The 22,832-nt window shown below is 46.1% G+C and overlaps 1 protein-coding gene across 5 annotated transcripts in view; it reads left to right on the forward strand.

Annotated features, from left to right (window-relative positions):
• The window catches only part of KLF12 (KLF transcription factor 12), a 272,157-nt gene that overhangs the window by 99,061 nt on the left and 150,264 nt on the right, over window positions 1-22,832 (forward strand). For all 5 annotated transcript variants that reach the window (XM_077343985.1, XM_077343987.1, XM_077343986.1 and 2 more), the window contains one exon: window positions 15,566-15,655. In XM_077343985.1, coding sequence (XP_077200100.1) covers window positions 15,566-15,655 — 90 coding nt within the window. The remainder of the gene's footprint in view (window positions 1-15,565; window positions 15,656-22,832) is intronic.

The following is a 22,832-nucleotide window of genomic DNA, read 5'->3' on the forward strand; positions in this document are numbered from 1 at the left end:
TCCAGGCCTTCCTGTCCTCTACCATTCCCCGGAGTCCATTTAAATTTGCACCTACTGCTTCAGTGACTCCATCCAGCCACCTCATTCTCGGTTGTCCCCTTCTTCTTTTGCCCTCAATTGCTCCCAGCATTAGGCTCTTCTCCAGGGAGTCCTTCCTTCTCATGAGGTGGCCAAAGTATTTGAGTTTCATCTTCAGGATCTGGCCTTCTATGGAGCAGTCTGGGGTGATCTCCTTTAGGACTGACCGATTTGTTCGCCTTACTATTGATACAAGACCACAAAATCTGCTTGTGAAGATGGAGCAGATTTTGTTTACCTCACTGCCTTGGGTACCAGCCCGGTGCAGTGGTTTAAGAGTGGCAGCTTCTAATCTGGAGAGTCCGGTTTGGTTCCCCACTCCTCCACATGTAGCCAGCTGGGTGCCCTTGGGCTAATCACAGTCCTGTTAAAGCTGTAGAACAGTTCTATCAGAGCTATCTTAATCCCACTTACCTCACAGGGTGTCTGTTGCAGGGAGAGGAAGGGAAGGCGATTGGAAGCCACTTTGAGACTCCTTCGGGTAGAGAAAAGCGGCATATAAGAACCGACTCTTCTTCAAATCCCAGGAGAAAGCACCAATGATTCATGCAACAAGGTTACCTTGTGGTGTCAGGGGAGGGGGGAAGAAATGTAAAAGGACTTTGCTGGAGTTACCAGCTTTCTGCAGGGCCTGCAAGACGGAGCTCTTCCGCCAGGCGTATGGTTGAGGCCAGGGCAGAGTCCCGGGATTCCAACTTGGATCCCCAAGGTCTATCAGACCAGCTCCCTCTCTCACTGGAGGGATGGCATGGCCTCTGGCTGAACAAGATGGGGCTAGAATTGTCTAGAGCAGGGGATAGTCAAACTGCGACCCTCCAGATGTCCATGGACTACAATTCCCGTGATCTCCTGCCAGCATTCGCTGGCAGGGGATCATGGGAATTGTAGTCCATGGACATCTGGAGGGCTGCAGTTTGACTACCACTGCTCTAGAGGATGTGGCCACTGCCACCTGTTGTCGTTCTTATTGTTTTACTGTTTAACTGGGTAAATTATGGGATTTTATTGTTTTTTAATGTTTTATTATGTAAGCCGCCGCGAGACCTGTTGGGGAGCGGCGGTATATAAATTTAAAAATTAAATGAATGAATAAATAAAATGGTTATCTATACCCATGAAACTTTAATACACTTTGGCTAATCCAAATTCTCCTATCAGATCAACAATAATGACATGGATGTCCTGAGTAATATGAGGGATTTTGGAACGACAGTCCAAAAAAACAGAAAGAGATCATCTCAGAATTGGACCCCTGCATTCCAAACCAAACTTGCCAACTGATTTATGGTGGATGTATATTTTCTTTCCTCTCACAGAGTCTATATTGGCTTCTAATCTTGGGCTGCCTCTGAGGCTTCACTTTCATTGCAAACTTTGCAGCAGGGTGGCCAGAATGGAGCTCTCCAGATGTCCATGGACTACAATTCCCATGCGCCCCTGTCAGTCCATAGACATTTGTAGAGCCACAGCCTGGCCACCCCTGCTTTACAGAATTCTCGCAAATTGTAGAAGTTCTGGAGAACTACCATAGCCACCCCATAATAGAAATGTGTCCTTAGCTCTAACACAACATGACCTCTCTAGACCCCTGGCTATGAGCCATGAATCCAAAAAGTTTCTAAGAGTTTATCAAACACCAGAAAGGTTGACTGGAGATGTACATTTTCCCCAAGTGGATCACTTGCATAGGCTCTGGAGCCGCCATAATAACTTGTGTCAGGATACAGAGGTAAGAATTTGGTTTTGAAGCTAAAATGCCCCCAAACTCCCTGCCATTTCCACGGTTCCCTCACTGTATGGCATCTTTATGGGCCTTGGATGAATATGTACCCTGGTGACTTCATAGGACACTCTTGCTAGCCAAATTGGTTTATACCGGGACCCTGGAAGGCTGCTGAGTTCACTTGCATTGGACAAGAAGCATTCAAAAATGCCCAAAACGTGCAGTCAGGGGATGTTGAATGCAGGGAGGAAAGCATGAAAAAATGATCCCCGTATCTTGACCACTTTATTGAAAACTATCATTCTTCGTGACCCCTAGTTTACTTTCCTGCTGGATGACCAGGCAATAGAAGGCTGTTGGCCTCCTTGTTCACTTAACCCCCTCCCCTCTCTTTTTTGACTTCTCCCCATTTCAGCTGTTACCCATGTGAAAAAGAAGGGGTGAAGACAGAGTGTGGATCTTGTGGTGCAGGGGTGGCTCAGTAGAACATCTGCTTTGCCTGCAGAAGGTTCCAGGTCCAATCCTTGACATCACTAATATTAGGTTGCTGGTGATGTGAAAGACCTCTGCCTGAAAGAGATGCAGCCAGTCATACTGTCCTTGAGAGACCAGTGGGCTGACAAGATATGAAACAGTTTCACATGCTCAAAGCCAGCTTGGTGTAGTGGTTAAGAGCGGCGACTTCTAATCTGGCAAGCCAGGTTTGATTCCCCGCTCCCCCACATGCAGCCAGCTGGGTGACCTTGGGCTCGCCACAGCAGTGATAAAACTGTTCTGACCGAGCAGTGATATCAGGGCTCTCTCAGCCTCACCCACCTCACAGGGTGTCTGTTGTGGGGAGAGGAAAGGGAAGGCGACTGTAAGCCACTTTGAGACTCCTTCGGGTAGAGAAAAGTGGCATATAAGAGCCAACTCCTCCTCTTCCTCTTCCTTCTTCATTTCTTTGTTATACTGGACAGTCCCCATTTTACTCATGAGTTTACTCAGTGGGAGATTTACTTGCCAAAACTCAGAAAACATTGTATGGCACATGCTGGTCTGTATCTAGCCCAGCCTTTCTCAATTTATTATTGAGTAACCCCTGAAACATTCTTCAACCTTCAAGAAACCACAGAAGTGGTGCAATGATGCAGAATATGACTGGGAAGCATAGCAGAGTACACACTCATCTGCGGCTCCTCCCCTTCCCACCCCCTCCAGGCCCATCATTGGCCATTTTGGGAGGGGGGAGGCGGTTTGACATGACTATATATGGTCATATCACCTGATAAATGTTTAATCCAGGGCCGTCCAGAAACCCCAGGGTTTCACAAAGCCCTGGTTGAGAAAGCCTGATCTAGCCACACAGTTCTGAATGGTTTAAGGACACGTTGGAAGGAGGAGGCAGGACTTGCCCACTGCTGATGAATGAGAGTCCAAGTTAATGGGTTTCTCATTTATAGTTCCTAAAGAATTGTTGCATTGATACCTTACTGGTGCATTATGCTCCATTTTCAATTAGTACTAAAATGTAGATTTTCTCCCCCGCTGCTCTTGTTAGACATGCTTGTCCGATGATTCAGGTGTTTGGTATCTTTCCAAGGTCTGCTGTAATGTAATCTCATACAAAGAATTCATTCATCTTCTCTGCAGTTTGCTCCTCTTTCTTTGGAATTGTTGCATGCACACTGTCACAGTTCCATTGGCTGTTTCTGATGTATTTGTAGCATTAATGTTTTAGTATTGGGCGCTCCAGACTATTTCTGGGTTTCCTTAACGGTAAATTTGTATTTGATTTGGAAATTCGCTTGACTCGCGTGCCTGTTTCCAGGTGGACTAAAGAAAAAGCAAAATGACACAGAATGCAATACCGTCTTTGATTTTTAAAGCACCCAAATGTGTTCTGGAGCGTTCTGTATTTCACATGTTTTTGATTTCTTTTTGATTCCTGCAACTCTTTTCCAAAGAGGGCGAATTGATATTCATATAATGTCTTGAGGAGTGTAGTGTACTATTTTTGCAAAATACTTAGAAAGTTTTTGTCACATATGTTGCTTACTTTTCTGTCATGAAACTCAGCAATTATCAAAGTGGGGTTCTCACCTGGTAGCTTTATACGTGGTTTAAGAGTGGTTTAAGACTACCATGTGAATTTCATCTAGCACAACCTTTCTCTGCTTTTTTATCCTTGAGAATCCCCTGAGATATTATATAGTTATATAAAAATTAATTTACCTCCCACCCATTCAGGAAATACTTCCAGGGCCACCAAGAAATCCCAAGGTTTCATGAAACCCTGGCTGAGAAAGCGTGATCTAGTGAAATACTTGAGCTGACATCTACCCAATCTATTGGCCACTCTGCCTGAAAGCTATACCAAATAGACAGTACACCCTTTATGCTTCAAGAATGGAGACTGGGAATTTTGTGGCCTGAACCGAGAGGACATTGCATGGGCCACAGTGGTCTGCATCTAGCAACACAATTCTGAAGGGTTAAGTAAACTTTGGAGGGGTAAACAATAAAATTGGCCTGCTGTTGCAGACTGGCCCTCCCCACTCTCCAAATTTTGTTCTGATGAGTCAGTGAACCCTTGGAAAGAGTATATAAGTTATTAAGGGATGCGCTTCAGACTGGTCTCAATTGTTCCTTGAGGGCAGAATGCAGAAGGTTGCTGTATGGGGCACGTTTTCTGTGGCATGGGATCTGCCTTGCAGGTTCACACAAGGTTCAGTCTTGTCCATCGTGCTGTTCCATTTCTGTGTGAATCCCTTGGGCAGGGGTAGTCAAACTGTGGCCCTCCAGATGTCCGAGGACTACAATTCCCAGGAGCCCCTGCCAGCGAATGCTGGCAGGGGCTCCTGGGAATTGCAGTCCACGGACATCTGGAGGGCCGCAGTTTGACTACCCCTGCCCTTGGGTGAAATAATTTGTGGTTTTGGGATTGGGTGCCATCAATATGCCAATAACACCCAAACTACATTTCTTGGTCAAGGTTGCCCAGTGACACAATAACATCTCTCAACTCCAGTGCCTGATGGTTGTCCCTGAATAGTTAAAGGGAAGATGGCTGAAACGGAATCTTCACAGGACAGTGGTAATATTAATGAAGAAGGCTGAAGCCCTGAAGCGCTGGGGCTTCCCGCTTTTGTGAGGATCCAGTTATCTCTCACTTGACTATGGAGCTATGCAGTGATTCTGGGTGCTTGTAGCCAGTCCCAATAAGAAAGGTGTTCTATACATGGAAATACATAATATTATTAGGTAGGCATTAGGTAATGTGCGGCAATGTAATGGGAGAACAGAACTGGTGGAAATTGGCACCCCTCTAGTGATAATTTAATCTCCCTGGATCTTATTTTCTCAATATGTAGTGAATGCTTTGTTCTGTTTATGATAGCACCTTTCTCTGTCACAAGGTGCCTTCCCCGACACAAGAGGCTCTTCTGAGCCTCCTTCACTGAGAAGGAGTACCTTGTCTTCAGGAACGTCATCTGGCTCAAAGGCATTTTCACTGCAGGGGTGTGCCTCAGTGAGCATATTTCTGTGGTGCTCCATGGCCTTGGATCATGTCTGGTGTGTCTCCAGGTAGAGTGCTGGGGGAGGGGGGAGTGACATTTAAGGGATTGCGGTATTTGGAGGTACTGCCTTTTCCTGGTTAAACCTCCCTGTCACTTAGAGATAAGTCCAACAGCATGTTCGAGAACAACAACATTCTTTGGGCATGAACTTTTAAGAGTCGAAGCCTCCTGTCAGCTGTGATTGTTGTTGGAGGCCCTTTTTCATGTGCCCCCCCTCCAGATGCCACGACATTCATCTAATGAGGTTGACTTTTCTGTGGGTGTGCCCATTTGTGGAACGCTGCTTCTCATCTAGCCAAACTTTGTTATCGTTTAGGTGCTAGGTAAATTCAGCACTGCCTCTTCTACCCACTGGTAGTTGATTTTTTACCCTCTTCCAAGCTTCCTAGGAGGGTGTGGTGGTTCAGCATACTCTAATCTGGAGAACTGGGTTTGATTCCCTAACTCTCCTATCTGTGGGACCACCTGTCTCCTTAGGCCCCCTGCAGGGCACTTCACTCTGTGGGTGCAAATGTGTTGGAGGTCCCTGACCTAAGGGAGGTTTGCCTGGACTCAACCAGGGCCAGGGCCTTCTCAGTCCTGGCCCCAACCTGGTGGACTGAGGTCCAGGTAGAGTTGAGGCTGCTGATGGAATTCTCACAGTTCTGCAGGGCCTGTAAAACGGAGCTCCTCCGTCAGGTCCCTGGTTGAGGCCAGAGCAGTTAGATCTGGGCCTCTCCCTGGATTAGCCAGGGCATCAGGCTTACCCTAATTGTGTCCCCTGAGGCACTACATCAAAGCCTATGTGTGTGTTGCTATGGGAGTTAATTGGTTTTATCTTTTAAGATATTTTATTGTGGGTATTATTTATGTTGTCATCCACCACAAGCCACTGCGTGGGAGTGGTGGGCTATGAATTGAATGAATGAATGAATGAATGAATGAATGAATGAATGAATGAATGAATGAATGAATGAAGCCTGCTGGGTGACCTGGGGCCAGTTGCAGTTCTCTCAGGACTCTCTCAGCCCCAGCTACCTCACAGGGAATCTGTTATGGGAAGGAATAGGGTAGGCAATTGTAAGATGCTTTGAAACTCTTTAGGGTTGAGAAAAGTGGGATATTAAAAGCCTGTTTGCCTTCAGATTCAGATTGTCTTCTTTTTCTCCTCCTCCTCCTCCTCCTCCTCCTTCTCTTCCTTCTTCTCCTTTTTCTCCTCTTTCTCCTCCTCCGCCTCCTGCTGTTTGTTTGGTTTTATAGATAGTGGCGTGCTGAATCGTGTTGTGTTTTAAATGCTGTAGGACTAATGATACTTCCAGTATGAGCAGCCTTAAGAGCCTGTTGGAGGTTTTTTGTCGGGGCATCACAGCCATTCATTTAGACCAGGGGTAGTCAAACTGCGGCCCTCCAGATGTCCATGGACTACAATTCCCATGAGCCCCCTGCCAGCGAACGCTGGCAGGGGGCTCTTGGGAATTGTAGTCCATGGACATCTGGAGGGCCGCAGTTTGACTACCCCTGATTTAGACCGTTGATCTTGCAAAACAGCAGTCAGGATTCGGAAGATTTACTTCGATGGCCAAGACACACTAACATATGGTCATGTCCCCTGCAGACATATGCCACTTGTTTGTAGCGGATCTTGTATAATGGAGTGGCTTCAAGAAGAGACCTGGGAGTGTAGAATCTGCTAGCAGCACAGGCGTAAATTGTGGAAAGGACACGAGCTCAGCAAGGATGGAGCGGTTCATGGTCTGGTTCACACAGAGAGCAGGGAAAGGTGATAAATCTGTCACGAGACTGCAGGTGGGCACTCACTGGATGAAATGATTAGGCACTGGAATAAATATTTCCTTGCAGGTTCAACTAATGACTGAGGCTGAAGGCTAGTAGGAATTCTTCCTGAAATTTCATTGTCTTTAGCTAGCAACAGCCTTGTATTGTCATCTGCTCTTTGTGCGATCAAGGTGTGGCTGTGAGCTAGCTGCTCTATGGACTAGATTTCCTGCGGGAAGTTCCCTTTTCCCCCAGGCAGTAGAATCTAATACAGTTCACCTCATGGACCAGAACCTGCAGTTTGTGGATTTCCTGTGTTTCTAGTATTAGTTCAGTTCAGTTCAGTTTGTTGGTCAGCCATTGGCCATTTCAAACAAATTGACTGTTGTATACAAAATCAGTTTAAATCGAGATATAAAACTGATGAAGACATAAAAGATTTAAAAGTTGTCAGATGGGTTCCTAGATGGTAGTATAAAATTCAGTATTCAAAGGAGCCACAATGATTAGCGTTTTAACTCTGATTACACAGTTTGGACCTTATTTTCCTAGCAGCAACTATTAAAAGCCATTAACACAAAGCACATACAGGGAAAGTGGCAACATGCAGAGGGTTGTCTATGCTCATCATGTGATGTAGTTATCCCTAGTTGGGAGCCATGGTGGTACCAGGCTTCGATCTAGGTTCAAATCCCCATTCATCCGTGAAGCTTGTTGGAGAACCTTGGCCATTCATTTTTCTCCCCAGACTAGCCTGGGTTGTTGGAAGGATGTAGTCGTGGAGGGGAGAATGATAAGCACTTAAAAGGAGCAGGCAGTAGGGAATATGAAAAACCTCCGTTTGAGACCCCGGAGAGCCACTGTAAGTCTGAGTAGGTAGAACTGACTTTGATAGACCCATGGTCTGATTCAGTATAAGACAGCTTCATGGCTTCAGAGCAGGCTTACTTAACCAGGGTTTTGTGAAACCCTGGGGTTTCTTGTTGACCCTGGAAGGGTTTCCAGAATGAATGGAGGTTAATTAATTGTAAATATATTTTTTAAACGTGTTAAACATATATCGAGCAATATGACCATATATGGTCATGTCTACCTACCCACCCCCTCCTCTCCAAAATGGTGGGCCTGGAGGAAGTTGGGGAGGGGCCCTGAATGGATCAGACCATTTCTGGGGTTCCTTGAAGCCTTCAGAATGTTTCGGGGCAGGGGTAGTCAGAATGTTTCGGGGCAGGGGCTCATGGGAATTGTAGTTCCTGGACATCTGGAGGGCTGCAGTTTGACTACCCCTGCTTCAGGGGTTTCTCAATGGTAAAAAAAGTTGAGAAAGGCTGAGTGAGAGCAATCAGCAGGGTGTGTGTGGAGGGTCATGGGTACTTGGTAAGAGACTTTAGGTCAGGGGTAGTCAAACTGCGACCTTCCAGATGTCCATGGACTACAATTCCCAGGAGCCCCTGCCAGCATTCGCTGGCAGGGGCTCCTGGGAATTGTAGTCCATGGACATCTGGAGGGCCGCAGTTTGACTACCCCTGCTTTAGGTATTACAAATATGGATCTATATTGGAGAGTGTATAGGCAGTATGCCCTAGGAATGAGAAATGTCCATTGTCATGGCAAAAGTTATTGTTGTTGTTGTTGTTGTTGTTGTTGTTGTTGTTAGGATGTATTGTCCGCCACTCTTGGCAAAGCCAGCTTGTGGCAGGTTACAAAACAAAATAAGTAAAAACTATCCCCTAAACCCCCCACTAAAATGCAAGATCTGATTCCCTGAGTTACACAAAGGGTCAGGGTGGTTGGGTTCAACGTAGCTCTTTCCGTAATCACCATCTTTCAGTATAACTTTTCAGGGCAGATTCTTGTGGTTTGTCTGCTTTGCTTTTTTTTGGCAAGGCAGAACACTGGCAACCACAACAACAGCAGTTTGAAGTTTACAGTTTCCTGCTTCATCCCATGTTGTGAGAGCATCCAAAGGGTTGGGAAACTGCAGTTTATTCTTTCAACTCTGACCAAAAAGGATCTTCAAAGTTTTTGTCCGCAGTTCCCAAAAAGTCCTCCGGTGTTGCCTTCACCTCTTCCAATATTATGGAGACATTGTTTGCATAATTAGTTACGATTTTCATTTCAATGTACATTATGGATGTGTAGAGAAGCATACCTTCCGGCACTGATTTTCAATGTCAGGTCACACACCTGAACTGATGTGCAGTTTTGTACCTAAAATGTGACATTTTAGTCCTTGGGAGAGATGCTAGCAAGTTAGCAGTGGCTGGCTGTTTGTTTATTTATTTTGAGATTTATATGTCACCCCTCTTGGTTGCCCGCCTCCTTTTAAAGGTTTGTCCTCAAGTAGATTTCCTGGTCTGGGCGAGATTTGCTGGCCACAAAAGTATCACTTGTTGTCAGATGAGAGCTCAGTGAATTTTGTATAGCCTTCCGCAGGCCACAAAGCTGTTGGGAATGATTTCCACTATTGAATGGTTAATTATACACCAATGGACAGTGCCTTTTGATAAGGGCTGCCATGGGGAAACCTGCGTGTCAGAGCTGAGTCATGCGTTTCAGGTACATAAGTGAATAATGAGCCAACATTTATGCATATGGGGGCTATCAAGTTCAACTGACTGAAAGTGACCCCGGCGAGGGGCTTTCAAGGCAAGTGAGAAGCTGAGGTGGCCTGCCATCGCCTTCCTCCCCAGAGTCATCCTTGGTGGTCCCCCATCCGAGCACTGACCCTGCCTAACTTCTGTGATCGGATGAGATTGGGGTATACGATACCATTCCACATCCCAGCCAACATTTATGCAGTGCTGTAGGCATGTGCAAAAAATAAAATAAAAAATTGAACCTTTTCGGATTCAGGTTGAACCCGAATCGCATTCGGATTTGGCCAAATCGATATGACTGAATCTGAAAAGTTTTGGGGTTATTTTTCCCCTCCTTCCCAGGCAATAGAAAACATCTCCACTGGCTGAAAGGGTGGTGAGCACTCACCAGTGGATGATAATGGCAGACTTAAAGGGAGTGGGTAGCACACTTGTCATTCTCAGTTGTTTGGTGGGCATTCTCTCCCTCCTGCCTCAGAAAATGGGGGGGGGGGGGAGAAATGCATTTAAATAGTCCGAATTGTCGCTAAATTATGATTCGGTGGTCTAGCTCAGATGTGGCCAAAAAGTTCAGCTCAGATGAGGCCAAATCAATGCTGATTTGGGTAGTTTTTGTCTTATCAAAACTGAATTGCCCATACCTACTGTAGAACGCATGCAGGCTAATATATTCAATTTTCATGGAGAACCTTGCTTTATCCAGTTCCTTTCAATCATATTTCCATCCAAATTATGTCAGGTCTGTCTTGTAGATTCTGGAGTCCCCCCGCCCCCCAGTTGAACTCAGTACCTGGAGTTATGCTCAAGGTCTATTGCTGTTCCCCATCTCTCCCTTCCTTATCCCCCTTTTTGTGGCTCAGCTTTCTTTACAGGTGCAGGGCTGGCAACATAACTTCCATGCCTGGCATCTCACCTGTTGCCGGTTCACTGCAGAGCACGGCTAAAACAAAGAATGCAGCAACGGATTGATTTTTCCCACTGAACCTTTCCTGTTGTCCCCATCTTCTATCCACGCCCTGTCGCCTGTGGCTCTTTTCAGACGCCCACCCCTCTCTGTGACTTTCTGCTGCCCCAAACTTCATCCCTTCCATTTCGTAAACAGAGTTGTGATACAGCAACTCCCTTCATCCCAGATGAGATCGAATTTACTTCTAAGCAATTGTAAGGCGGCCTGACTCAGCAGCTAGACCAAGTGGAGCCATGACAGGGAGCATCAGCCAAAATTTGAGCTTCAAAGGAAGTCCGCAAAATGCAAAGCGCTCAGTCGTTTTCCGCATAGTGCATCAAGGAGCCTGAGTTTGATTCTTTGGCCATTGTGCAGAGGAACTTGGTGGTTTTGGGCCTTATCCAAATCAGGTTCATTGGCCCATCTGTTCCTCCTTCACTCTCTCAGAAGGCAGGGTCTTTTGAACACCATGATGGCTGACAGAGTGGTAAAAAAAAGGAAGCAAAAATGTGCTCAGAGCTTCTAGCAATGTGGTTACTGTATTGATGTGTAATTGGGAATTGATGTGACCCAAGTAAGAGTAATAAAATCAGAGTCCAGTAGCACCTTTAAGACCAACAAGGATTTATTCAAGGCGTGAGCTAAAGCTCACGCCTTGAATAAATCTTTGTTGGTCTTAAAGGTGCAACTGGACTCTGATTTTTATTGTGCTACTTCAGACCAACACGGCTACTCATTTGAATCTATCCAAATAAGAATAGATAGTTATATTCCCAATTGGTGTCTCCTAGGTATAGTCATAGACCAAAAGAAAGATCTTACTGACCAGCTTTAGGACCTCAAACCTACGTTTAGCCCAGGTCTGCTTAAGTTATGAGTTACCAAGCTGGATGTAAAGCATTCAGCTTTTGGTTGTCCATCATATATACCTGGTAGGCTGGCTGAATGGAATAATCCAAACTAGAAAAATTCAACCAATTGGCCAGTACAAAAATGTAATATTTTTGTGTATAATTATTCCAGAAAAAATTGGAATAATTATAAACAAAAAAGATTACATTTTTTGAACTAGCCAATGGGTTGAATTTTTCTAGTTTGGTAGGCTGTGACTGGCAGGCTGGGCTGTTGTAACTCCAGAGTTGGCTATTCTCCGTGGTGAAATGACATAGGACATGGGGTGCAGAGAAGGGAGCCAAAAAAAGCATGCTGTCCCACAGAGCCTAAGAATCTACAGCCAACCTGAGGCCCAGCTTGGTGTAGGGGTTAGGAGGAGAGGCTTCTAATCTGGAGAACTGGGTTTGATTCCCTATTCCTCTTCTACATGCAGCCAGCTGTGTGACCTTGGGCCAGTCTCAGTTCTCTCAGGGCTCTCTCAGCCCCACCTACCTTGCAAGGTGCTTGTTGGGAAGAGAGGAAGGGAAAGCAGTTGTAAGGCGCTTTGAGAAACATGTAGCCAGCTGGGTGACCTTTTGCCAGGCATTGTTATTTCAGAAATCTCTCAGCCCCACCTACCTCACAGGGTGCCTGTTGTGGGAAGGCGATTGTAAGCCACTTTGAGACGCCTTCAGGTTGTAAAAAGCAGCGTACAAAAACCCAGCTTTTCATCTTCTTACGGTGACACCATAGGCCTTCCAAGTCAAATATTCAGAGGCGGTTTGCCATTGCTCACAAGTTCTGATGAGGATTACTTGCGTAGCTTCTGCCATCTGAAAAGACCAGTCCAGCCAGGGCTATCCACATACTGGTTTCTGTCTCCTTGCCCATCAAAGCTTACAAGGTCAAACAGAGAGGTTATCTGCCTCCCGAGTGAATCATTATTCATATTTAGTTATAAAGCTGTCAGTATTTGGCTAGTTATCAAGGAATCATTATTGTACACCGCATGCTGAACTGTCTAATAATTGTATCCCAGTGATATTTAATGTACTTAAAGAAATGGTAACCTACTGGCAAGCTTTGAAGGAGGAAGGCCTCAAGCCAGAGTTTTGCTCTCGGCTCCTCCTGCCCTCCTGACACCAGGCCGCTTAATTTTTTTATTATAACGGCTGATGAAGTCGGAATGGCACCTCTTCAGCACTTAATGTGTGACCCACCCTTTCCCACTCGGAGAAAAGGCAAGCCACGATCGGATCCCTGACACAGCTGATGTATCATGTAGTCACTGGACCTTTCTGCCGCATTCCCCTTTCTTGTTACTGCAGCGCAAGGGCGGGACCTCGAATTTGAGAAATCGCGCCTCAGGACAACAAAACAAGGGGGGAGAGAGAGAGAGAGAGAGAGAGAGAGAGAGAGAGAGAGAGAGAGAGAGAGAGAGAGAGAGCGAGCACTGGAGGGGGGAAGCCCAGCAAAATGTAAATGTGTTAAATGGCACATGAACCAGTGGAGCGCCTGTGATTTATTACTTGCAAAAAAAGTCAGGCTCCGGTTCGCTTCCAGGGGGAGGGGGGAACTAATGAGTTCATTGCAGTTCTGTGGAGGGAAATGGATTAAGTATATCAGCTGGAAATTGGTGCTGAGCGCTCAAAGGGGCATTAGTCCATAATCAGATTCCTCCAGTTCATGAAACCTCTTGGTTTGAGAAGCCCCCTTTGCCAGCCATCCCTGAGCTCTCCTCCCGGCTGACTGGGTGTGGGAAGCAGCCCTCCTTTCTCCCTTTGGGCGAGACCTTCTCCGGCAGCTCATCCTTCTTCAGCTACAGATGAAGTGTCCAAGGACAGACCTGCACAGCTGGCGGCCCAGCGAGCAGAACACTGTACATTAGCCTAACAGGAGCTGAATGAGACTCTTGCCTTGATCCCCAAGGAGAGGGAGAACATCAGGCACCTGGCAGGCCTTCATTTGCAGCTGGTGAATGTGTCTTTAACTGGGAATTAGCCTAAAGCAGGGGTAGTCAACCTGTGGTCCTCCAGATGTCCATGGACTACAATTCCCATGAGCCCCTGCCAGAGTTTGCTGGCAGGGGCTCGTGGGAATTGTAGTCCATGCACAACTGGAGGATCACAGGTTGACTACCCCTGGCCTAAAGGATACTTCTGAGAGCCAGCTTGGTGTAGCGGCCTCTAATCTGGGGAACCAACCTTGATCTCCACTCCTCCTCCACAGGCAGCCAGCTGGGTGACCTTGGGCCAGTCACAGTTCTCAGAGCGCTCTCAGCCTCAACTCCCTCACAGAGTGTCTGTTGTGGGGGAGGAAGGGAAGGCAAATGTAAGTCACTTTAAAGACGCCCTTGTGTAGTAAAAAGGAGGGTACAAAAACACAGCTCTTTTTTTTATAGCACCAGAGGGCCTGTCTTGCTGGGGAGCGGGTGGGGATCCGAATTACAAAAAGGCAATAACCAAGATGAAGAGTTTGGAATGTCCGTGGAATGAGATCCTGGCTGCCTCCTTTTTCTACCCCACCCAAGTCTAATATTCAGGCCCATGTATCAGGCAACACTCAGGGAGACAAGAACCAGGCCTGATAAACTTCTGGGAATAATAATGCTCTTATAAACTTCTGGGAATAATTTTTGCTGCATTACTTCTGGGGGTGGTTATTCACTCCTAAGCGAGGATCTATTATTCCAAAGCAAAACAGTAACATGAATTTGCTCAGTTTGTGTAACATAGGGGGTGATCTGCCGCAACAAGGGGACCATGGTGGGTCAGCACTGCTGTTGTTGCTCGATCTCACTGCAGCCTCTGATGTGTTGGATCATGAACTTCTTGCATGCTACCTCGTTGACGTGGAGAACCAAGGAACTGCCCTTCAATGGGTACCTCCCTTTTCCACAGTCGAGGTCAGCGGGTCACCATTGGGGAGAGTCTATCTCACCATTGAAGAAGAATAACAGTTGGTTCTTATATGCCGTTTTTCTCCACCCAAAGGAGTCTCAAAGCGACTTACAGTCGCCTTCCCTTCCTCTCCCCACAACAAACACCCTGTGGGGTGGGTGAGGCTGAGAGAGCCCTGATATCACTGCTTGGTCAGAACAGTTTTATCAGTGCCATGGCGAGCCCAAGGTCACCCAGCTGGCTGCACATGGGGGAGTGCAGGACCAAACCCAGCATGCCAGATTAGAAGTCCACACTCCTAACCACTACACCAAACTGGCTCTCCAAATTGCCAACTCCTTTGTGGAGTTCTGCAGGGTGCGATCCCCTCCCTGACTTTATTTAACATCTTCATGCAGCTTCTCGTCCAGCTGCTCTGGAACTTTGGGCTGGGGTACCACGAGTGTGCTGATGACATTCCGTTCTATCTCCTGATGGATGGTCAACCAGATAGGGCGTAGTCCAGCATTCTTACACCACACTGTTTTTCATTTCTCTTTCACTCTTGTGGAATCACAACATACACAAAAGGTCTGCGGATATTTTCTTTTTAAAAATAGAACTGATCCCCTTTCAGGGTCCTGAAAAAGGCCATTCTATAGGAATGTTCACTCGAATTCCCCTCCTCCCCTGAGCAGAACAGCACTGGCATAGTCCTAAAATGGAAGGATGGGCAGGGCAAGACCATGTACAGCTCTCGAAGGGGGGGGGGTCTTCCTGTGTTAATGAGCAGACGCTTATCTACACAGCTTCAATGGCCCACTGCTTCTAGATGATTTTCATCTTATTCTGTTGAAAATTAATTTGCATTTGCACTTGATAGATTTGTACTTTCACTTTATTCATTATCTTCAATGTTCTCAATAGCTGAATGTGAGTTGTTTTACACTGTTGTGGACCGACCCAAGCTGGCATGTCAGGAGAGGAGTTTATCTAAATCCAATAACTAAATTAAATAAGTTAATAAGTACAAACCGGACTAAATGGCTTAAAAATTGTGCACTGGGTAAGAGCTCCCGAATTTATTTCCTAATTTCTCTCCCTCCGCCCATCCCTTCCCAAAACTCACCTTCACTTTCCTTCTCTTTAAGGATATTAACAGTTTTGGAAACAGAATGCTAATGCTGGATGGGATGCCTGCAGTCAGAGTCAAGACAGAGCTGCTGGAATCGGAACAAGGGGTCAGTGCAGTTTCTTACTTTTTACTGTGTTTGCATTCCGTTTTGTCATGATTCCTTTTTTCCAGATTCCTTCTCATTGTCTGCTTTGCCCTCTTTGTTAATTGAATTATCAGCAGAGTACATACTGAAACCCACAGGAGCATCCCTTAAAGGCAGGTGGTTTTTTGTGAGCCTTTCCTCACTGACCCACCCCACAGGGGCCTCACCCCCCTGGTTTATTTGGCCACAACCCCCCCCCCCCCCAAGAAACATCCTGGAACTCCAAAGCTACACGAAATGTTGATAACTCCCTGGACAAGTTTTTTTCAAGCTGCATCATGGGCAACCCTGGGTGTTTTTCTGAAGTTTTTCAGCAATTGGTGTGTGAGAAGACCGTTAATGACGGGTGAACTGCCATTAAAGACAGCTTTTCCCCAGGACAGAGCCTGCTTTCAGAAGTGCATTGAAATGGGAATACTGAGGCTGGGACAGGGTGGTGTTCCCCAAGCTTTCCCCCCCCACACACACACAAGTGGCAGCTAGGATCTTGGGTGCTGCAGGCCCATGTTTGTGACCTCATAGTCACATGACAAGAAGTCGTGATGTGGGCGGGATTTGGGGCAGGAAGGGACTTCAGTAGAGTGTAATGCTATGGAGTATACCCTCCAAAGCAGCCATTATCTCCAGGGGAAAACAGTGGAGCTGGAGATGTCACCCACTCCCAGCTCCACCCCCAAAGTCTCCAGGCATTTTCCAACCCATAGTTGGCAAGGTGGATTCTGTATCATTGAACATTATTTAAGACCATCCCCACCCCGAACTGCACTTTCCTCAAGATCCACCTCCCAAATCTCTAGTTTTTTCCTAATCTGGATCTGACAACCCTAACCCTAACGATAGGTACTTGAAAAACGGAGATAGGAATTTTCAGCTAATATTGATTTTGTGTAGTGGAACAACAACAAACACTTTCGGACAAAAACCCTGTTTATTAACAGGAACCTCAGAACAGGCAATTTGGCTGTTGGAATAAGGAATAACAATGCTTAACTAAGCTGTTTCCATAACAGATTTTTAGTAGGCCCTGTGCTCCTGTTGGGTGCTAGCAGGGAGTCTGGGAAGAGAAACACTGAGTCCCCCTGACTCTCCTGTTAGCTCAGAAACCTACAGGGATAGCCCCTTTAAAAGGCACACATAGTGATGCCAGACCCCCACTGAGGCCAGGGAAATCTCCCCTTCCCAAATGCTGCCTTCATGGCAATCTTTGCAATCAGATCTCCCCCGCATTCACCAAGACCATGAAGAACAACCCAAATGTGTTGACATCATCCGGAAGAGACTTTGGCATGCCGGGGTTGTCAGGGGGTGACACTCTGGGTTTGGGGCAAAACTCTATGGTTTGAGGGTGAATTTTTTTTACCAGAGTTTTCCTAAAATCCAGAGCATCTTCCCCAGCATGCCATGGTCACTTCTGGGTGATGTCAGAATGCTAGACGCTCTTCTGGATTCAGGTAGATGCAGAGGGTGCTTCCAGAGATAGCAGCACCTGGCAATCCTAGGCACACAACAACTAGAACTTTGGCCTACTTGCCTAAATCAGTGGATTTCAGCTTTGGAGGATGAGGCAAGGGAGCATTTCTTCACACTCTGCCCTGTTAACTTGGGCTGCCATATTTTAAAAAGAAAAAAAAGAAGAGGTGTCAACTGAGTACTTCAAACAAGCTGTCGCTATGACAAATCTCATTTTATTTAAACCATGATAATTGGTACTAACTGAGAACATTCCTAACCTTCCAACCCCCAAAGAGGACATTTTCATCCATGTTTTTTTTTTAAAGGGCCCAACCGAGGACAGATTCCAAAGAAAAAACAGTGTGCTATAATCTTATTGTTCACCAACAGCGTTCACAACAATGAAGTATGTCTAATAGATCTGGTGTATTTTTTTTAGGAAGGTGAAAACTTCACAAAGGATAGCTTGGTCAATGGCTGTTAGACCCCAGATGCAATCTAGGCCCAACATATCTGAGGAACAGTCTGTCTGCCTATGCTTCCCACAGAGTGCTTCGCTCATCAAATACCAAAAAACTGGCCCTAGGGAAGCCCACCTGGCCCCTACCTGGTGGAATGAGCTCCCGGAAGGGCCCTGACGGAGCTATCTCAGTTCCGCAGTGCCCGTGAGATTGAGTTTTTCTGCCAGATGTTCAGTTGAGGCCAGGAGGTGATTACTATCTAATGACCCTCTTCTATATAATAGCACCCCTGTGTTATAAAAATCAGGTGACAAGGCTAGAGAATTGAGAGGTATTTATTAGTATAAGCACCCAATGCTGCTTTATGTAGAGAAATGTAGAATAACGCTTTATTTGTATTATTTTTATTGGAATTATACGGGTTCTAATGGTTGTGAGCCGCCACGAGCCGGCTGGGGCAGGAGCGGTGGGATAGAAATCCAATAAATAAATAGATAAATAATAAAAAATAAATGGGACTTCTGTCTTCAGAGACAGAAAGCAGTCATAGGGAAGGGCTCTTGAATTTATGCCTGGCTTGGGGGGTGGGGGTGGGGCGTCCCTAGCAGCATCTGCTTGGCCTCTCCTAGAAGCTGGACCCGATCCAGGTCCAATGAAGCAGGGTGGCTGTTAAGGAGAGCTGCTTCCCTCGGCCTGCTGGCCAGATGGGGCTGATTCCATGAAGTTGTGTCTGAAGGTGCAGCCAAGCTGCTCCCTGCAAATATTTATTTAAAACATTTAAAACATTTATCAGCTGCCTTTCTACCTGGTGGAACTCAAGTCTTACAATGTAAATAATCCAACGATTATTTTTTTTAAAACAGCACAGTTTAAAATCTCACTGCTGCAGGGTGACCACATTTTAAAAAGAAAAGAAAAGAAAAGAAAAAGAGGACGTATTTCTTGCCCGACACCTGCAAACAAGTGATCCCTATGACAAATCTCATTTTAAATACCCCTGCTATTTATATTTAGGCTGTGATGATTGCTACTAACTAACTAGGAATGCTCCTACCTAACCTTCCAACCCAAAAAGAGTACATTTTCATCCATTCTTTACAGACACCAAAAAAAAAAAAAGAGGACATGTACTCTAAAACAAAGACGCCTGGCGTCCCAGCAGTTATGACCGGCAATACATAAAAACTAAGAGTCAAATGAAGGACAAAGTTTTATTCAAGGTGTAAGCTTTTGGGTACACCAGCCTTTCTTGACGGCCCTGGGTGGGTTTCCAGAATGGGTGAAAGTTAATTTTTAATATTTTTAAAAAATTGGTTAAATATTTCTCAGGTGATAGGACCATATCTGGTCCATCTGATGGAGAGGCTGATTATGTGAAGGTTTAAGGGGGTAGCAGGTTATAGTGGATGAGCAATAGGGTTGTGAGTGTCCTACATAGTGCAGGGTGTTGGATTAGATGACCCAGAAGGCCCCTTCCAACTTGATGACTCTATTATTCTAACCTGTTCCCCCCTCCCAAAATGGCCAATGCTGGGCCTGGAGGGGGTGGGAAGCGGAGGGGCCCCAGATGGGCATGTCCACAGTTATGCTTTCCAGCCCTATTCTGCACAGTCATACCACTTCTGGGGTTTCTGGAAGCCTGAAAAATGTTGTTGTTTTTTTTGGTGGTGGGGGGGGGGGGTTCTTGATGGTAAAAAAGTTAAGAAAGGCTGGTGTACATGCCTACTTCCTTGGACTGAGGAAGTGCACACACAAAAGCTCATACCTTCAATTAAACGTAGTTGGTCTTAAAGGTATCACTGGACTCAAGCTTAGTTCTGTTGCTTCAGACTAACAGAGTGACCCACCTGATTCTACCTGTGAGGTAGAAATTAAGAGAGTATGGACTGCCCTCGGGCCACTCAGAGGGCTTCATGGTAGAGCGGAGATTTGAACCTGGGTCTCCCTGACATCGTGATCCAACATGCTAAGCTCACCACAGATGTCTCAGGAAGTCCTCACCTTACCATTGGGATGGGGAAAGGCTCTGTGGTCATGGTCTTGCCATGTTGCTCATGTTCAACAGTGGCTTCTTATAGCCTATACTTTGTGCATGTTTCCTGCCATCTCAAAGGGTAGAACCATAAGAAAAGAAAGCAGAAGAATATTGTAAGCATTTCAGCTGGATCCTAACATGGACTTCAGTGTTTTGTGTTTTTTAAATGTCTTTACGTGTTTTCCTCTGCAGAGGAAGGCAGTGGCCAACCACCCCACCCCCCTCACTTGAATTGAAAGCCCCTTGCTGGGGCTGCTATAGGTCGGCTGCGGATTGAAAGCAGTGTACACAGACGTAGACAGATGGGCCAAAGTAGCAATGGCATACCACTCCCCCAAAAATCTCAGCCTGAAATAGAGTCAGGCTGCAACCAGGTTGGCTTGGGGTAGTGGTTAAGAGCAGCCAGCTTAGTGTCATGGTTAGGAGCAGCAGCCTCTAACCTGGAAAGCTGGGTGTGATTCCCCACTCCTCCATATGTGTGACATTGGCCCAATCACAGTCCTGTTAGAGCTGTTGTCACAGAGCAGATCTGTCAGAGCTCTCTCTGTTCTACCCAGCTCACAGGGTGTTTGTTTGGTGGGAAGCATAGCTGTGTGCACACCTACCTGGGGCTCCTCCCCTTCCCACCCGCTCCAAGCCCATCATTGGCCTTTTTGGGAGGGGGTGGGGCAAGTTAACATGACTGTATATGCTCATATCACCTGATAAATGTTTCAGAAATTTAAAAAATGTATAAAACTAATTAACTCCCACCCATTTAGGAAGCCCTTCCGGGACTATCAAGAAACACCAGGATTTCATGAAACCCTGGTTGAGCAAGCCTGCTTTTGTCAGTCGAGTGGTGGATCAAGGTCAGCGCCTGCCCTTTTAAGTAGTCCTTGTCTAATCATCCCAGAAAAGTTTATGAATAGATGAAAACACAAGGCCACTCTCTTCTGATCAATGGTTTGGGCCTTTGTATCTTCGGGACCACCTCTTCGATAGGATGTCCTCGAAAGGGCATTAAGGGCTAGGGAATACTTAGGATCTGTGGCACTAAAAAGATCAAGTAGGCCTCCACCAGGACCAGGGTCTTTTTGGCCCTGGTTGAACCTTGATGGAACTCTCTGTCAAAGGAGATCAGAGCCTTCGGGACCTTGGACAGTTCCTCGGGAAAAGCTGGACAGAGGTGTTCCACCCGGCCTATGGCTGATGCTTAGTAACCAACAACTGATCCTTAAGGAGGCTTAGATCATGCCCCCCACGCCACCCCCACACACTAGGGATTTTATGGGGGTAGTCAAACTGCGGCCCTCCAGATGTCCATGGACTACAATTCCCAAGAGCCCCCTGTCAGTGAACGCTAGCAGGGGCTCATGGGAATTGTAGTCCATGGACATCTGGAGGGCCACAGTTTGACTACCCCTGTGAGTGTAACTTGTATTAGGATTTTTAAGCCTCTTAGATTTTATATTGCAATTTAGAATGATATGGGATTTTAACTACGTCACGATCCACCTTAAGTCTGCCGAGAGAGGGTGGAATAAAAGTTAAACATTAAATAAATAATTATTGTTGTACTGGAGTCCTGGAGACAGGATTGGTAGTGGCTTTGAACCTTTCAGTTTTGTTTGGCTTGAGATAGCCAAAAAGATTTTGAGGTTTCTTACTTAATCCTTTTGAGCCACCCCCCCCCATTTTTGGGATTTGACCCTGTTTTGTCCCTGAGTATCACCAAATTACGACCTGCGCTTCATCTTCAGGATTTAAAAGGTTTTAAAAGGTTCTAATCCATTTGGCTCCAGTGAGGCAAAGCTACAGTAAATTTTAAGTCATTTACTTTCATTTGGAACGCCTTCAGAGATGTGAACGTTCTGCCTGACCTCGTCTGCCATTGGCTGGCATTGCTTCTTCATGATGCATGAAAAAGAACTTTCCTATATAGCCTGGACTGAAACCAGAAGTGAATGTTTGCAAACCTTTGCACCCAAATAAAACTTTGAGACGCTGACCATACAACAGCTCCAGGTAGCTTGCTGGGGGAGTTGTCACCTTTGGTTCACCAAGTTGTTCGTTCTATCTTTGTATGGCTATTCATACCTGGTTTCTAAGCCATTTCTTACAATGAGGAACAGTGCAGGTCATTTGGTGATGATCAGTTGTAATACCTGCAAGGTTGAGGGTTGAGTTGGTGCCTAAAACTGTGCAATAGATCGGTGGAGGAAGTGCTCTGCATTTTGGTGTTTGGTGAAGGACCATCAAAACACAACCAACTCATGGTGAACCCATCCAGGGGCTTTCAAGGCAAGTGAGAAGCAGAGGTGGTTTAGGGTTGCCTTTCTTTGCGGAGTTTCCTTGGTGGTCTCCCTTCCCGGTCCTAACTAGGCTTAGCTTTTCTTGAGAAGAGCACAACCGAGGACAGACTCCAAAAAAGAAAAAAAAAAGAGGGCAGCTGGCAACCTTGTTTCACCAACAACACTCAAAGGAATGAGGTAATCTCATAGTTCAGACGTATGTTTCTTTTAAGGATGAGAAAAATTCAGAGGATGGCTTGTTGGATGGGAATTGTAGTCCATGGGAATTGTAGTCCGTGGACATCTGGAGGGCCGCAGTGACTACTCCTGGACTAGACTGTGCTGACCTTGATGGACTGACGGGCCGATTCAGTATAAGGCAGCTTCATGTCTTCGTCACTCTATCCCCTGTGACAGGTGAAAAGGTAAATAATCCTTTTTGCATGTTCTGCAGAATGGTTCGATTTTATTTTTAGCCCGACGATGTCATGCTTTGAAACATTCTTGTGTCCCTCCTTCCCCCCACCCCGGCCTGCCTTTTTGTAAACATTTTGCGGCTCTCATCCCAGCCGAGAAGGACTTGAAAGACTGATATTCCTTTTAAGCGTTATTGGCGTTTTTGTTACCTCCTTTGTGGCGATGATTGCTCACATAAGTTATCTTTCAGACCTCATGATACCGGGCTCTGTCATCTTTATTTCATGCTTGGAGGAGAGTTGTTAAGCTGTTATTTAGAGAGGTCTGCAGTCCTGTTCTCAGAGCTCACGTGCCTTGCGACTGCAGCAGGAAGCCCTTAATACATGTACCTTAAGGCTAAACGTGTAAGGACCGTGTTAATTACTGGCAGGCCCACCCTTGGCCTGGGAGGCTTCGCATAGGCACCCTTCTGTGCTGCAAAGCCATGACTGTCAACAGGA

This window comes from Paroedura picta, chromosome 6 (assembly GCF_049243985.1).
Source record: "Paroedura picta isolate Pp20150507F chromosome 6, Ppicta_v3.0, whole genome shotgun sequence".
Classification (NCBI taxonomy): Eukaryota; Metazoa; Chordata; class Lepidosauria; order Squamata; family Gekkonidae; genus Paroedura; species Paroedura picta.